General features: G+C 48.4%; 1 protein-coding gene across 2 annotated transcripts in view; it reads right to left on the bottom strand.

Moving 5' to 3' along the window:
* VWF (von Willebrand factor) overlaps positions 1–15657 on the bottom strand; it is a 172054-nt gene that overhangs the window by 91899 nt on the left and 64498 nt on the right. For both annotated transcript variants that reach the window (XM_025401752.1, XM_025401750.1), the window contains exons 16-18: positions 13615–13855; positions 7480–7574; positions 5062–5222 (exon numbers count right to left, since the gene is read on the bottom strand). In XM_025401752.1, the coding sequence (XP_025257537.1) occupies positions 5062–5222; positions 7480–7574; positions 13615–13855 (497 nt within the window). The remainder of the gene's footprint in view (positions 1–5061; positions 5223–7479; positions 7575–13614; positions 13856–15657) is intronic.

The following is a 15657-nucleotide window of genomic DNA, read 5'->3' as shown; positions in this document are numbered from 1 at the left end:
CATTATTCAACTCATGACCTCTTCAGTCAGAAGGGCTCAGGCTGAGAACGTGGTCCTACGTGTTGGTCCGCTTCAAGAAAAATTATAAAGTAGGAAAAAACTGGTCTTGTTACCTTTCTCTGAAAAGGCCCCATTGTCCCCAAACTCTCCATACATGAACACCATGACCCACTCTCCAAAATCTTGTTTACCTTCCAACTGCCCTTTGTTCATTCTCCTACCCCATCAGTACTTTCAGGCCACAGCAGCGAAACTCAGCCAGAAGTCTGCGAGGAGGAGAGTGATCTGATGGAATAATTCCTGCTTAGCGTAGTGACTTCCTATGAGGACTTACGTTATGAGGTTCCACGTTTTTTTAAACCTCTCGCTTATTAACCAAAATGAATGTTTGCTTATTGTAATTCAGTAAGCCCGACTGAGTGACCAATCGTGGACCATGCAGGAGATATTTCTGAAACAGGCCCTTCCTTGGACCTTTTAGAATGTACAATGCCCACATGTGAGGCCTCCTCTGGATGGGTCCTTGAACCCAAGCTCTGAATTTTAAGAAGCGGTGCCCAACTCCTTCAGTCTTCAAAAGGGGCCAGTAAGGAAACTGGGCATCCTGGGATCAGGGACGTAAACACACTTCTCGCCGCCAAGAGGCTCCCAACACCAGCAGTTTGGGAGATGTAGCTGCTAGGTTTCAAAGGATAAGTCAGCATCTCCCAGACAGAGGCCTAAGTGTTTCAGATTGGAGGAGCCCTGGTCTCAGTCAGGAGACCAGAATTTCCACTATACAACTATGAAGGCTTGACCTGCCTCTGTTCCCTTTCTGTCCTCAGTCTCCTCCCGTGTGATAGAGAGGGCTGACATAATGGGGCCTCAGGGTTTCTTCTCTGCCCTCTACGATGCTCCTGGAGTTACACCTGTGGCCGGACTCAGGAAGGGTGAAGCAGAGCAGTGGGTTGTGCTTTGCCGTCACCTGGTGGTGGGAGCAGGTAACATTCTAACTTAGAGATGGACGCTTGAGGCAAGCATCACTCCAAGATTCTCTGAACTAGAGAAAAATACCTGGGAGATGTTCTAGCACAACTCCCTCATTTTATTGATCCAGTGGGTCTCAGAAAGTGAACGCTAGGATCTAAAAAAGTTGTTCCTGTGTGTGCTAATTCCCTGCAGCATCTCTGTTCATAGTAAGATTCACGGTTTCCCACCATGAACTTATTTTAATAGTGGTCATTAAACTACCACTCACTAAGCACCTCCCATGTGCTCGCTGCTCTCATCTCCAGTCTTCCCAACAGCCTGTAAGCCAATTTTACAGATAAGAAAATTAAGACGCCAAGATGTTAAGTGACTTGCCACTCACTTAAGTAGATGTCAGGAGCAGAAGTAGATGTCAGGAGCAGAAGTAGATGTCACTTAAGTAGATGTCAGGAGTAGAAGTAGATGTCTAGGATTCAAACCTAGAAGTATGAGGTTTCGATACCATGCCATTTCCATGCGGCTTCTCTGCCCTTCATTTACCATGGTGCGGACCACTTAGCAAAGGGGCCCCCATCTCATTCCCATGCCAGGAGACCTCTGCCGGATGGCAAGAGCAGATAGAGCCTGCAGCTTGCGGGGTCAACCAGAAAACCTCTGCTCTAAGCAGGTGCCAGGCCTGAGACAAATCAGAGAGGTTCTTTCTCTGCCCCCCAGTATCTTCAAACAGGTGCTTCTAGGCGGACGATGGACCCTCAGAGACACCTTAGAGGAGGAGAGACAATCTTCGGCTGAGAACAGGGCTGCTCAAAGTGCATTCCCTGGGCCAGGGCCAACCTATAAGGGTGTAAGCCCAGAAACAGAGAAAATGTTTAGAAAATCTTACGGAAAAGTGGCAGAGTCATGCCATGTCTGTTATATGTCATAAAAAGTGGGAGGTACGAGTCTAGATTTGGGGATCATGAAAAGAAAACATTTTTTTAAGTCGGGGCATGGTGGCTCACACCTGTAATCTGTAAGGACTTTTGGAGACAGAGGCAGGCAGACCACCTGAGGTCAGGAGTTCGAGACCAGCCTGGCCAACATAGGCGAAACCCCATCTCTACTAAAAATACGAAAATCAGCTGGGCATGATGGTGGGTGCCTGTAGTCCCAGCTACTCGGGAGGCTGAGGCAGGAGAATCACTTGAACCTGGGAGGTGGAGGTTGCAGTGAGCCCAGAACACGCCACTGCACTCCAGCCTGGGAGACAGAGCAAGACTCCATCTCAAAAAAAAAAAAAAAAAAAAAACCTCTTGTCGCCCAGCCAACAGTGCAGTGGCACAATCTCGGCTCACTGCAACCTCTGACTCCCGGGTTCACGCCATTCTTCTGCCTCAGCCTCCCCATTAACTGGGACTACAGGCACCCACCACCATGCCCGGTTAATTTTTTGTATTTTTAGTAGAGACAGGGTTTCACCGTGTTAGCCAGGATGGTCTCGATCTCCTGATCTGCCCACCTCAGCCTCCCAAAGTGTTGGGATTACAGGCGTGAGCCACTGCGCCTGACCAATATTTTTTAATTGGGTGGGATCGTATTTTTGTCATTGCTTTTTATTTTTATGAGAATTCATTTTTATTGTATTTATAAAAGCATGGGTCCACAAGATTGGAAATCTAAGAAAAAACATTCTTTACGGGTCTCTCCTATGGACAGCAGGAGGAACTGATGGGTGCAGCCTCTGAGACAGCCTTGGTTGGTTACAAAAACAATTCAAGCTATTCCTACACTTCTGTAGAACTCTCTGGCTTTAAAGTGCTTTCACACACATCTCCTTGGGGTCCACAGCCATGCATCATGGAGGCAGAACAGAAATTAGGTGTCTACATAACACACGAGGTGACTGGGCTTTCAGTAAAGACTGAACGACTGTGCAAGAGCATGGAGTCAGAAAGCAGGGAAGCCTGGCCTCACACGTCTGCCCTCTGCACCCTGTTCCTGCTCGGTGCTCTTTCTGCTCTCCGTAGATCTGTCCCCAGGAAAAAGCCACTTCCCTTTCCCCTGTCAAGTCCTCAGAAGAATGCAGAATCCGTGACCCCTTCCCCAAACCCTTAGTGACATCCCACAACCCTGCCCCTTCACATGAGACAGACTGAACAGAGTAACACCCCAAGGGATAATGTCTGCACCATCAGATGGGCCCAAACAGGGTGTTTCCAGGCCCAGCCCCATTTTCTTTGTGTTATGGCCAAGAACACATGTCCGGTGCTGCAGCCAGCACGCTGCGCACACTTAATAAATTACACAGACTTCTCTGCTCTCTCGAATCTGGCCTCAATAATTTGCACATTCGCCGGCATCGTAATGAAGCAGTTGTGAAAATAACCCAATCTTACAACATGAACTTGCAAGTTTATAAGCCCCTGTGGCTGAAGTGGGAGTCACTTCATCACGTGACAGGTATCCAAAGTGCTGACCTCAGAATGCATGCCCAGTGCTTCAGGAATGCCAACGAGCACCTAACAGGACAGCCGCAGCCTGTATTTGAGGTCTCACTGTCCTCTTGGGATCTGGGGTCATAATGTAATTATTGTGGTTATTAAAATTTAAGGCTATCTGTATTTTTCCTTCATGACAAGAAAGTTCTTTTCAAAGCATATCCGATGCTGACAGTCCTCTGAGTGATGTTCCTTTTCCTGCTGAGTATGATGAAGAGACAATGATCTATGCCTTGCCCACACCAAAGCTCTGAGACTTTCTACACAAGAGGCCCCAGGGATAATGAAGAGCAAGAAGGAAGATTCCCCTGCCTTCTCCTATTTTTTGTTCCTACCCAGGTCTGAGATTCCCCTCCTTAGAGACCCTTGGTGATATCCACCTTCTGCTCAGGCACCAAACAGCCCTTCCAGTTCGAAGGTGCTCATTGGCCCATCGCTAACTCTCCTCACCAGCGAAGACAGTTCGAAAACCCTCAGAGGCTAAGACAGAGGAGACGAGAATTAACAAGACTTGGTCTCTGTTTGGGAGAAGAAAAAGTTGAAGGGGAAGTAGAAAAACAAGCATCTGTCCTTCACACACGGCAATCCCAGCCTTCCTGAGAGACACTGGTAAGTGAGTCCATGTTCCCTCTTCAGAATATTGACAGGTCCCACAGTCCAGCACACTGGCCCTCAAGCGGAGGAGTCCTGGGCATCACTAAGTCCCCTCCACAGCCATTTGAGAGCCACCCTCTCCCATTCTGGCCTCTACAGCCCCTGCCCCAACCCCTCACACCATTCACTCTGGGTATAAGGAATTGAAGTCAGGGAAAACAAGACGACGGGATGCATTTTGAAAGAGAAACATCTGGAAGTTGCATCCTTCGGGGTGTATGCATAATCTATTTACTACTCCACTGGCTAAGATTAGACTTGGGAGGGAGATAAGGAGGAGTAGGCATGCTCAGATCATTGCCACCAGCAGCAGAACATCCACGTAGGAGCCAGGAGTAGCAAACCAGCCTGGTCTTAGATGCATGGCCTGCATGCCTGTTTCAGCCACCAGAGTCATGGAATGTTAAGAGCTGGCCAAGATCTCACGACTCACATTACAGATGAGGAAAACAACGTTCACTGTGGGGAAGAGACTTGTTGGGCCCATGGCTTGCTAGCTAGTGACACGGCAGGAACATCAATGTCTTTTTTTTTTAAATAGTAAGTTATATGCATATACATCAATCACATGCAAATATATGTGTGTCCCTCCATTTTCATAGCATGGAAGGCAGCCCCCGGGAAAATTCTAGTGGGAATGCTTGTTTTTACTTGTAAGTATTTTCTGGAAATTATTTGCTTCCTATGGTACTCCTGTAAGCTAAGTTCTTATATTTTGTCAGATCCCGTGAGGATCAACTCCAGGCATTTTCGTAACTACTCCCTCCCTGATTTTGGCAGCTGACTCTGCCACAGAAGAGCCTCCCCTCCCCTCCTCCATGCCCCCATTACCAGCAATACCTCCATTACCATCCTCGTTGAGCCCTTCCTTCTTCCTCTCTCTGGCTCCACAGCCCCCTCACTCATCCCTGCCTAGAGGAAAACTGAAGGGCAGGTGCCAGCTCTGTGCCTGGTGACTCACCATGCCCGGGGGGCAGAGGCAGCCAGAGACACAGCCCATGCTCATGCACTCCAGATCGTAGTTCTGGCACGTCTTGGCACACTCGAGCCCTTCAGCCCGCGGGTTGTCAGCGGGACACACCAGCTTGACCATGGGAGGCCGACAGGATAGGCTCCTTTTGCCTTGAAGGTAGGAAAAGCAAAGAGATGATTAGTGAAGGAGAGAATGGACCTACCTTCCACACTGTCCTTTGGTCCCCTAGAGGCTGTGACTAAATTCAAGAGACTGAGAGTCACCCACTTGCAGGGACCAGGTGCTGACTGAACCAGGTTCCCTGTGTGGGACTGGGAGGGCACCTGCTCACCTGGGCTTCTACCTCTGGCTTACGCTGGTGGCAGCTCTTCTGACCCCAGCTCTCATCTGATGTCCCATAATAGTCTTCACCCTTAACCTTGCTATATAGCAGGTTACATTGAATCAGAATGCACTGCAGAAATTTCCAGACCCAGGCTGGAGTAGACCTGAGTTTGGGTGCTAAAAAGGAGTTTTAATGGGACCCAAGAGAATTATTCCTAAATAGTTACAACTAATATGTGGAGAGAAGGCCATCTGACCACAATGGCTTTATGACCACAATGGCTTTAAAACAGGCCTCTGTGGGCATCAGCCCCTGCCCAGCCACTCCACGTGAATTTGTAACCCTTGCAACACTCCATCCCGACACTCCAACCTCCCTTCCCTGCTGTTTCCCCTCTGATATCCCGTATCTGTTCTTCTCACCACCTGATATACTACTACACATCTCACCTACTTGTTCACTGTCCTCCCCGGGCCACTGGCCCACTAAACGCATGTTCCATGAAGCCAGGGATTTCTACTTTGCTCATTGACACATCCTACTTCCTGGCAATTAGTAGGTATCCATGGCTAATTGGGTAATGCTGACAGCAGATGACTGATACAGCACCTGTCTTTCCAAAGCCCAGGTGCACTTAAGAGCATTTGTATCACATACTCGGCTCCTGTGGGCAAAAAAGTCAAAATTTCTTGCAAACCCTTGTTAGAAAACAAACTCCAAAAAGTTAAATGGCTTTTCCCAATCGGCACACAATCCCAGGAGTTTCCTGACTTTGAAAAAGATGACGTTTTCCAGTGACCAGACTAGAAGATTCTGAGCAGAAGCACGGAAGGTAGGTCTGAGAGGCAGAATGCAACAGAGAGTGGGTGTGGGGGAAACGCTGAGATGGAGAGAAAGGAAGACGCAGAAGGATGGAATGGATCCTGAGGTCACAAGTTCTGGTCTGAATTTTTGAGCCACCCATGCCCTCGGGATCTTGCCCCAGCTCTAGGCTGAGAGACGCTCCCCAGTCAGTCATGCCGGGAGCCAGACCTCTCATGCAGGGCAAGCCAGGAAGCAAACAGCATGGCACAGAACTGGGTCCCTTGGACAGAAGGAGCCTTATGGAAAGTGAGAGGCAGAGAGGGAAGCAGTCAAGCTGGAGACTGAAGACAGCCATTTCTCTCTCTCCCACTGAAGAGTCCTTTCTAAGCAAGGATAAGCCTTCTGGAAGCAAGTGAGGGCCCTGTGATCCATCAATGTGAACGTGAAACCCCCAGTACAAGGTCAGCCCCTTCTCCCTTCTGTGCCTGGTCCTTAAACAGTACAGCAGGCCAGGCATGGTGGCTCATGTCTGTAATCCCAGCACTTTGGGAGGCTGAGGCAGGCAGATCACTTGAGGTCAGGAATTCGAGACCAGCCTGGCAAAACCCCGTCCCTACTAAAAATACAAAAAATCAGCCAGGTGTGGTGGCGCGTGTCTGTAATTCCAGCTACTTGTGAGGCTGAGGAATGCGAATCGCTTGAACCCATGAGGCAGAGGTTGCAGTGAGCTGAGATTGCACCACTGCACTCCAGCCTGGGCAACAGAGTAAGACCCTCAAAAAAAAAAAGTGCAGCCACCATCAGGACCTTCGAATGGAGAGCAACGGACCCAACCCTTCTCTTTCTCTTTCAAACCCATCCAAGAAGCTTTCTAAAGGAGCTGTCTTCATCAGCATATCCACAGGAAACAAGAGGCCATGAAAGAAGGGTGACTGTCATCACAATCAAGGCCACCAACTCACAGCTATCCACTGAGTTTAAGGTCTCCATGGGCAAAATAGGGGTCTCACAGAATTTATCTGCAAGTCTTTCCCCTTACACAAAATCAAATACTTCTTGCCTCAATGATTTGGATTTACACATGCTAAGACATGTCTTGGCCTGAAAGTCACTCACGCAAATCCAGAAATTATGGCGATCCTGGGCAAAGCCAGACCCATGCCTGCCTGGATGCACACGCACATCAGACGGTGTCACCCAGCTCTCTCCCGCCATTCCACACGTGAGGAATCCAGGCAGGACGGAGTCAACCAGCCTTCCGTGGGGACAGTACTCACTGCGGTGAGACAGGGGACTGCTGAGGACAGCGTCAGGCAGCAAGCTTCCGGGGACTCCACTCATGGTGCAGTGCATGAAGCCATCCTCACAGTAGCTACAGAGGGGAAAAATCAAAAAGCCCAGCTTCGCAAGACTTGTCTACACTCGCCGCCTCCACATCCTCACCTCCCACTCACTCTGCCTTTTTCAACCAGGTCCCAGTCCCATAACCCCTCCTGAAGCACAGCTTGCGAACGCCACCAATGGATGATCTCCACGTCACTAAATTCCATGGGACTTTTTTCAGTTATTTTCTTAATTGATCCCGTTCAACATTATGCATCACTGTTGAACACTCCACTCTTCCAGAAAAAAAAAATATATATATATTCATCTCTGCAGGTTTTCCTCCCAGTTCCTCCTCAGCCTCAGTTTTCATGCGCCCCCTACTGCCTGGCCTTTAAATATCGGCCTTCCCCAGGCTCTGTCCTAGGCTCGCTCTTCTCACACTCTGCTGCCATCCACACCCCCAGCTCCAATCACAGACATGACTCATGAATCTACATCAGCAGCTCGGACCGCTCCTTTGAACCCCAGACCCATAGACTCAAATGCCTACGTGGTCTCACTAATGTAGAGAGTCTCAAACACTTCAAACTCGGTACATCCAAAACTGAACTCACAATCGCCCCACCAAAGGCAATTCTCCTCCAGGGCTGATTCACTGAATGGTGACGCCATCCATATATCACTGAAATTCATCTCCACTTTATCTCCACTGTCATGAGATAAGACACTATGACCTCCTGCCTGGACTATGCAAAAGTTTCCTAACTGTATGAGTAAATTTTTATAAAATGTGTGTGGTTGCTTTGTATGTATGTATAATTTGTATAAATGATATCATATGGCACGCTGTGTTTTGCTTTTCCCATTGAGCACCTTGTTTGTAAGATTAATCCCTGTGAAGACATGGACCACTTCCTCTGTGGCTTCTGTTACACAATACACCTTTTACCCACTCAGTGTCCCAGTGATGGACACAGGTTGTCACCTGCTCCTCACCACCACAAAGCTGTGCTGAACATCTGCAGTCATGTGTCCTAATGAACCTGTGTAAGGATTTCTTTAGTCTATCTGCAGAGGCAGAAGTGCGGGGATAGCAGGTGTGAGTATCTGACCTGCATATGATGTGCCAAGTCCTCTCCTAGATGGCTCAACCAGTCTATGCCCTACAACAGCAGATGAGGCCTCCATGCCCCTCGGCTCTGCCAACACTCAGCATTATCCAGATGTCTAATTTTTCCAATCTAATATGAAGTCATACTCATTGCTTTAATTTGCATTTTTCTGACTGTAATAATTTTATTCAGTTTTTGTTTTGTTTTGTTTGGAGACCGAGTCTCACTCTGTCACCAGGCTGGAGGTGCAGTGGCTTGATCTCGACTCACTGCAACCTCTGCGCCTCCCAGGTTCAAGCGATTCTCCTGCCTCAGCCTCCTAAGTAGCTGGGATTACAGGCATGTGCCACCACGCCCAGTTAATTTTTGTATTTTTAGTAGAGACAGGGTGTTTCACCATGTTGGCCAGGATGATCTCGATCTCCCGACCTCGTGATCCACCCGCCTCGGCCTCCCAAAGTGCTGGGATTACAGGTGTGAGCCAACGTGCTCTGCCTGTTTTTGTTTTTTTGAGACAGAGTCTTATTCTGTTGCCCAGACTGGAGGGCAGTAGCATGATCTCGGCTCACCGCAACCTCCACCTCCCAGGTTCAAGCCATTCTCCTGCCTCAGCCTCCGGAGTAGCTGGGATTACAGGGATGCACCACCATGCCCAGCTAATTTTTGTATGTTTAGTGGAGACAGGGTTTCACCATGTTGACCAGGCTGGTCTCAAACTCCTGACTTCAAGTGATCCATCCCTGCCTTGACCTCCCAAAGTGCTGGGATTACAGGCATGAGCCACCTTGCCCAGCCAACTATCATGATTTTGAACATTTTTAATGCAGTTGCTGTTCAATAAATATTTGTTGAATGAATAAGATAGAATCAGCCCTTCCCTTTCTGAGTGCATGCAGAACCTGTGCCTTCTGGTTTTTAACTAATACTTAGTTTTAAAAGAGACAATTCCGCCCGCCCCCGTAAATGTCATGGTCTGGTCTGTCATTTGGACATGACCCAAAAGCTTAATTTTCTAAAAAGTCTCTTTCTAAAAAGTCTCGAAGATAGGTTTAAAATCAACTCCTGGCCCTGAGCGTGGTCTGCAGAAGAATAAATACTCGGCTGTGATGGCCGCTGGGATGACCAAGCACAGAGTCTGCAGAACCTCCAGGCCACGGCGTTTCACCCTCCTGCCACCTTTTCACGACCAACACTAGCACCTGCTCCAGCAAGGCTCATTCTCCAGTGTGTTGTCTAAAGAATAAACAGCTGCACACAGGCCCCAAGGTCCTTCCAACACACCTTCTCCATGAAACCCAATTTTCTAAATGAAGTGGAAAGACAAGCTGCTCAATAGCTTTCAAGCAATGGTGCCTAAAAGAGAGACAAGGAGGATGCAGACTTGGAGAGGTCTCTGATGTTAAACCCTAAAAGGAGCCCAAAGCCAGGGTCGCTCCCCAGCCCTATTCACCCAAGGGCCAATGCACGCCTTCTCCCACCTTCCCTGTTTTAGTGAAATAGCCAGCAACAGTTGCTGCCCTCCCAAGTCATACCAACTTCCTGTAGTCCAGCCTCTTTCCTTACCACTGAAACACAGAGGCCACCACGACCTTCTGATCGCCAAATTCAACCATCTATTCTCACTGTAATATAGAGAGTTCAAGAATCCCTGGGTTCTAGTCACTTGCTGGCTGATTTCAGAAAGTGATAATCTCTCTAAGCCTCAAATTCTTTATGAAAAAAAAGCAAGCCCTGCTTGCCCAACAGCATTGTTTTAAGGTCCCAGAGAGAAACTCCTTGAAAACTACAGCCAGACAACTGTAGTAAAACTAAGGCCAAGTGATCAATCCCACAGAGGATGTTGTCCTACTCCCTTCTGCCCTTCATTTCCACGATACGGCACTGCTCGCGTTCTGCCCTTTTCACAGGCCTTTGATCTCTGGCCTCTCTCATGCAACCCTCTTTTTCTTCCTCTTGCCCTCTGAACATTTCCCCAAGTTCTGACTCAGTCCTCTCTTCTGCCTTCTGGCCCACTCCCTTTAAGGATCCTCGCTACTCTCACGGCTGAAACTGTCACCTCCATGCACATCTTTCTCTCCAGCCCCAACCTCTCACTCACCTTCCAGACCCATTTCAAGCCGTTGATTCCATTTGTTCACAAAGATGGCAACTCAAAGTCATAAAGGCCAAAACCAAAGTCATCACTTGCCCTCTACCTCCAGAGGGCCCTCTTGCTGTTCTTGCCGTCACTGTCCTCATAGTTCTCACAACTATTCAAGTTCAGAACACCAGGGCCATCTGCAACAGCCCCTCCTCCTCACAAACATCCCACTAGTCCAATCTGCTTTCCCAGCGTCTCTGGCTTCTGGCTTCCACTCTCCATTTCCACTGCTATTGCTTGATCCAGGGCCTCACTACCTTCTTATCAGTCAATGTCAACATTTTCCTGTAGATGCTCTCCCTGCTGTCATACCTCACGCAGCTCCCAAAACCCATTCCCTGAAGTTACTCTTGGATCCTATTTGCTCCCTGCTGAGCAACTTCCAGGGGCCCCATTCCTACTGCTCCAGCTCAGTGCTCACCCCCTCACTTCTGAAGACCCCTGAACCTCACCCCAACTTCCCTCCAGTCTTAGTCTTCCTTCATACAGCATGCGTTCGCGCCAGAGGCCTTACCTTGGGGATTGTGGAATATTCTTTGTGCCAATGTTTAGTCCCTAGACTTCCGCTCCACCTCAAAACAATCCTCCAGGCTGGGCGCGGTGGCTCATGCCTATAATCCCAGCACTTTGGGAGGCCGAGGCGGGTGGATCATTTGAGGTCAAGAGTTCGAGACCAGCCTGGCCAACATGGTGGAACCGTCTCTACTAAAACACAAAAATTAGCTTGGTGTGGTGGCGGGCACCTGTAATCCCAGCTACTCGGGAGGCTGAGGCAGGAGAATCACTTGAACCCCAGAGGTGGAGGTTGCAGTGAACCGAGATTGCACCACTGCACTCCAGCCTGGGTGAGAGTGAAACTCTATCTCCAAAAAAAAAAGAAAAAAAAATCCTCCTCCATCCTTCAAGCCCACCTCTGCTGTTGGAATCCTCCCCAAGCTCAAAACCACTTCCAGCACCGAGTTTTCCCTAATTCCTCCCACATGGAAATTATCCCCCGCTTTTCTGAATAAGTGGGACTTTTTATGTCTCCAATATGGCACATCTACCAAATGTTATAGTTGTTTCATCTCGATAAACATACACTGTGTACCTATTTTGTGCCAGGACGGTGCTGGGGGCTGGGGTTCAGGGTCTAAGATGTGGTCTGGACTCTAGGGATGGCCACAGACTAGCGGGGAGACACAACACAGTTGATTGACATCCAAGTCCAACAGTGATGTGTTTCAATAGAAGGGTAAACAACCTGCTTTGCGTAAATACGTTGGGAAGGGCTTCGGATTAATCTCACTGAAGTGATGAGGAAAAGCTTCGTATCAAGTGTAATGTGCAGATTCCGTTCCAGTCTTGATTTGAACAAACCAATTATAAGAGACATTTTGAGAAAATCAGAAAGAAGTGAACATGGGTCCTGGTGCGGTGGCTCACGCCTGTAATTCCAGCACTTTGGGAGGTCGAGGTGGGCGGATCACCTGAGATCGGGAGTTCAAGACCAGACTGATCAACTTGGAGAAACCCCATCTCTACTAAAAATACAAAATTAGCAGGGCGTGGTGGTGCATGCCCGTAGTCCCAGCAACTCCAGAGGCTGAGGCAGGAGAATTGCTTGAACCTGGGAGACGGAGGTTGCAGTAAGTCAAGATCACGCCACTGCACTCCTGCCTGGGCAACAAAAGCGAAACCCAGTCTCAAAAAAAATAAAAAAAAAAGAAGTGAACATGGATTGAATATTAGATGTTATTAAGGAATTATTGTTCATGTTCAGGTTAATAATGGTATGATTATATTTACTTTTTAAATTATTTGTTGAAATACATACTCAAGTATTTGCAGGTGAAATGATACACTATTTACAGCTTTTTTTAAAACTATTCCAGCCACACAGGAGAGGAGTCAATAGACAAAATAAGAACGGTAAAGTGCTGCTAATCATTGAAGCTGGGAATGGATACGTTGGGGCTCCTTATACTTTTGTCTCTAATGTCTGTCTGAAATTTTCCATAATCAGGATTTTTTTTTGAGACGGAGTCTCGCTCTGTTGCCCAGGCTGCAGGTGCAGTGGCAAGATCTCAGCTCACTGCAACCTCTGCCTCCCAGGTTCAAACGATTCTCCTGTCTCAGCCTCCCAAATAGCTGTGACTACAGGCGCCCGCCACACCTGGCTAATTTTTTGTATTTTCACCGTGTTAGCCAGGATTGTCTCAATCTCCTGACCTCGTGATCTGCCTACCTCGGCCTCCCAAAGTGCTGGGATTACAGGCGTGAGCCACCATGCCCGGCCAATCAGGATGTTTCTAACTGGTCTCCCCTAGTAGACTATCAGGTACTGTGTCCGGTTTTTTTTTTTTTTTCTGTGATGAGATTTCCCTCTGTTGCCCAGGATAGAGCACAGTGGCACAATCACAGTTCACCGAAGCCTTGACTTCCTGGGCTCAAGCAATCTTCCCACCTCAGTATTCCAAAGTGGCTGGATCTACAGGTATGTACCACCACGGTCAACTTTTTTTTCTTTGTATGTAGGGACAGTGCCTCATTATGTTGCCCAAAGTGCTAGGGATTACTAAAGCCCAGAAATGGGGGCCAACACGTGACAGCTGGCAATAAAACTCAAGAATTCCTACTGCCAGCCAGAAATCCTAGTTCCCTGTGTGGTAGGGAAGTCACATAGACCTAGACCAAATCCCAGCTCTGCTTCTGACTTGCTGTATAATCCTGGACAAGTCACTTCCTTCCTTGGGTCCCAGTTTACCCATGCATGAAGTGAAGGACTTGAAAGCCCATTTTCTTCTCCAGCTCTGGCTGTTTCAGAGGTCCCTGACCCTGCTGCCTGCACTTACCACATGGTGTGATGGTCTGAGAAGATGTCTTCCGGCTGGAAGATCTCACCATCATAGTAACAGGGGCACTGGGCCTTGGGTACGCAGTCCCCCATCTCATCCATGTAGAGCCCTGGGGGGCAGAAGCAACCTTCCAGGCAGGCCTCATTGCATTCCTCATCCGGGTGAGAGAGCGCGCGGCAGGTCAGGTTGCAGGGGGTCCCGCACTGCAGGTACACCTGGCCTTTCGGGCATTTCAGCTCTAGAAGAAAGAGGAGTAAGGCCTCAGGGGGAATTTTGGACAGTAAGGACTATGGTTCTAGGACTTGCCACCCCTTGTAGCTGTGACCCCCAATTGTTTAATTAAAAATTTTTATTGACATAATTGTAGACTTGCATGCAGTTATCAAGAAGTAATGCAGAAAGATCCCACGCGCCCTTTACCCAGTTTTCCCCAAGTGATCCCCAATTATATCTATATGGTCACCAACTTCCTTTCCCACTATGAGTAAATGTATTTTTCAGCATGCAAATGTGTATTATAATCATGGGGGCACATATTTTCTCTTCTCAACCACAGGGAACGTGCATTAGTCGTCTCTGAATTCTCAGAGCCTAGGATGTAGTAGAAATTCTGGAAGGTTTTGAAGCTGTGAATACTATAAAAAGAACTGGGAGTGACAGGCAAGGGCATCCCCGTGATGATAATAATGGGTACCATTTATGGAGCACCTACTGAATGCCTTGCTCTTACATGGGCTCTATGTCTCACGCTGAGTTAGCTCTCACCATCCTCTTTCAAGAAACTTAGGCTGAGTGACTTGTCAGGGGTATACCTCACAGGAAGCAGCAGAGGCAGGATGTGAACCCAGCTCTGCAGCCGTAAAGCTCATGCTCATAACCATTATTCTCTAGAAAGAAAACAGTCCCTTTGAGAACATGTTGGTCCCAAAGAACAGGGACACTCATACCTACCCCAGCAAAGGGGGCCACAACCATCTGCCCGCAGCCCTCACCCTCCCTGGCCTCCCACAGAGAAATACTGCAAGAGACACAAGCCAGGAGGAAGTGTAGCAAAGTGGCAACGCAACTAAGGGAACGGACTCTGTATCCCAAATACTTGGGTTCACGCCCAGGTCCAACACTAATTGGCTATGTGACCTTGGGCAGTATCATCACTGGACGGAAAAACAATATCCACCCAGTCTTTGTGAAGGTTGAATGAGCTGACACATTTAGAAGAATGTCTGGCATGCGGAGAATGCTCACTGCTAATAGTGTTCACTGATAATTATCATTCTCATCGCTAAGGAAACAGCCCCAGCTCAGTGGGCCCAAGAAGGAAGGGGTATATTCTAGAGAAAGGCCTAGGCCTAAGAAGCCCTGGCATTCTGGTGACAAAATTCCTTAGGGGCAGGGTAGGGAGAACAGGGAAGATGTGGGGAGCATTCTGCCCTTTCAAAATGCCTTCCCATTGCAGACCAGCTGCTGCCCGAGAAATGAGAACCTCACCCTGGGCATGCTTCTTCTGAGACCATTAGAATCCTTCCCCTCTCTGTTCGAATCCATTGCTCCAGCGGAAACCCACTGGCAGAACCTTGGCTATGAGCCTGAGCAATGGAGTTGGGGGCCTCTGGAGACACCCTGCAGCCTCCTGCTCCTACCACCATTCTGGACTTGGTGTTTAAAGGTAGCTGGGAAGGGAGGGGCTCTTTAATCCTATTAGACATTGATTTTTCTCTGCAAGAATGAAAAGGTTGGGTCACTGGATGAATACTGAGGGAGCACAGGTTAAGACGGGATGTGTTAGACAAAGTTGGAGATGTTTTTCAACCCCCTGAGCCTACAACAACAAGGGCACATTTTACGCATTAAAGAGCAGCTAGACTTGAGAGCTTTCTTTGTGCTGATAGGCTATCTCTAGCGCTGGCTTGGAGCCTTATTAAACTTCTCCTTTAGCCTTCTTCCCCAAAGAAACAATGCACATCTCAGTTTAGCAGACACTTCTTGTGTATCCACTGCAAGCCAGGGACTATACTAGGCCCAGGGAGGCGGAGACAGCCA

The sequence above is a fragment of the Theropithecus gelada genome, chromosome 11 (genome assembly GCF_003255815.1).
Source record: "Theropithecus gelada isolate Dixy chromosome 11, Tgel_1.0, whole genome shotgun sequence".
NCBI lineage: Eukaryota > Metazoa > Chordata > Mammalia > Primates > Cercopithecidae > Theropithecus > Theropithecus gelada.
This window is presented reverse-complemented; position numbering and strand designations above follow the sequence as displayed.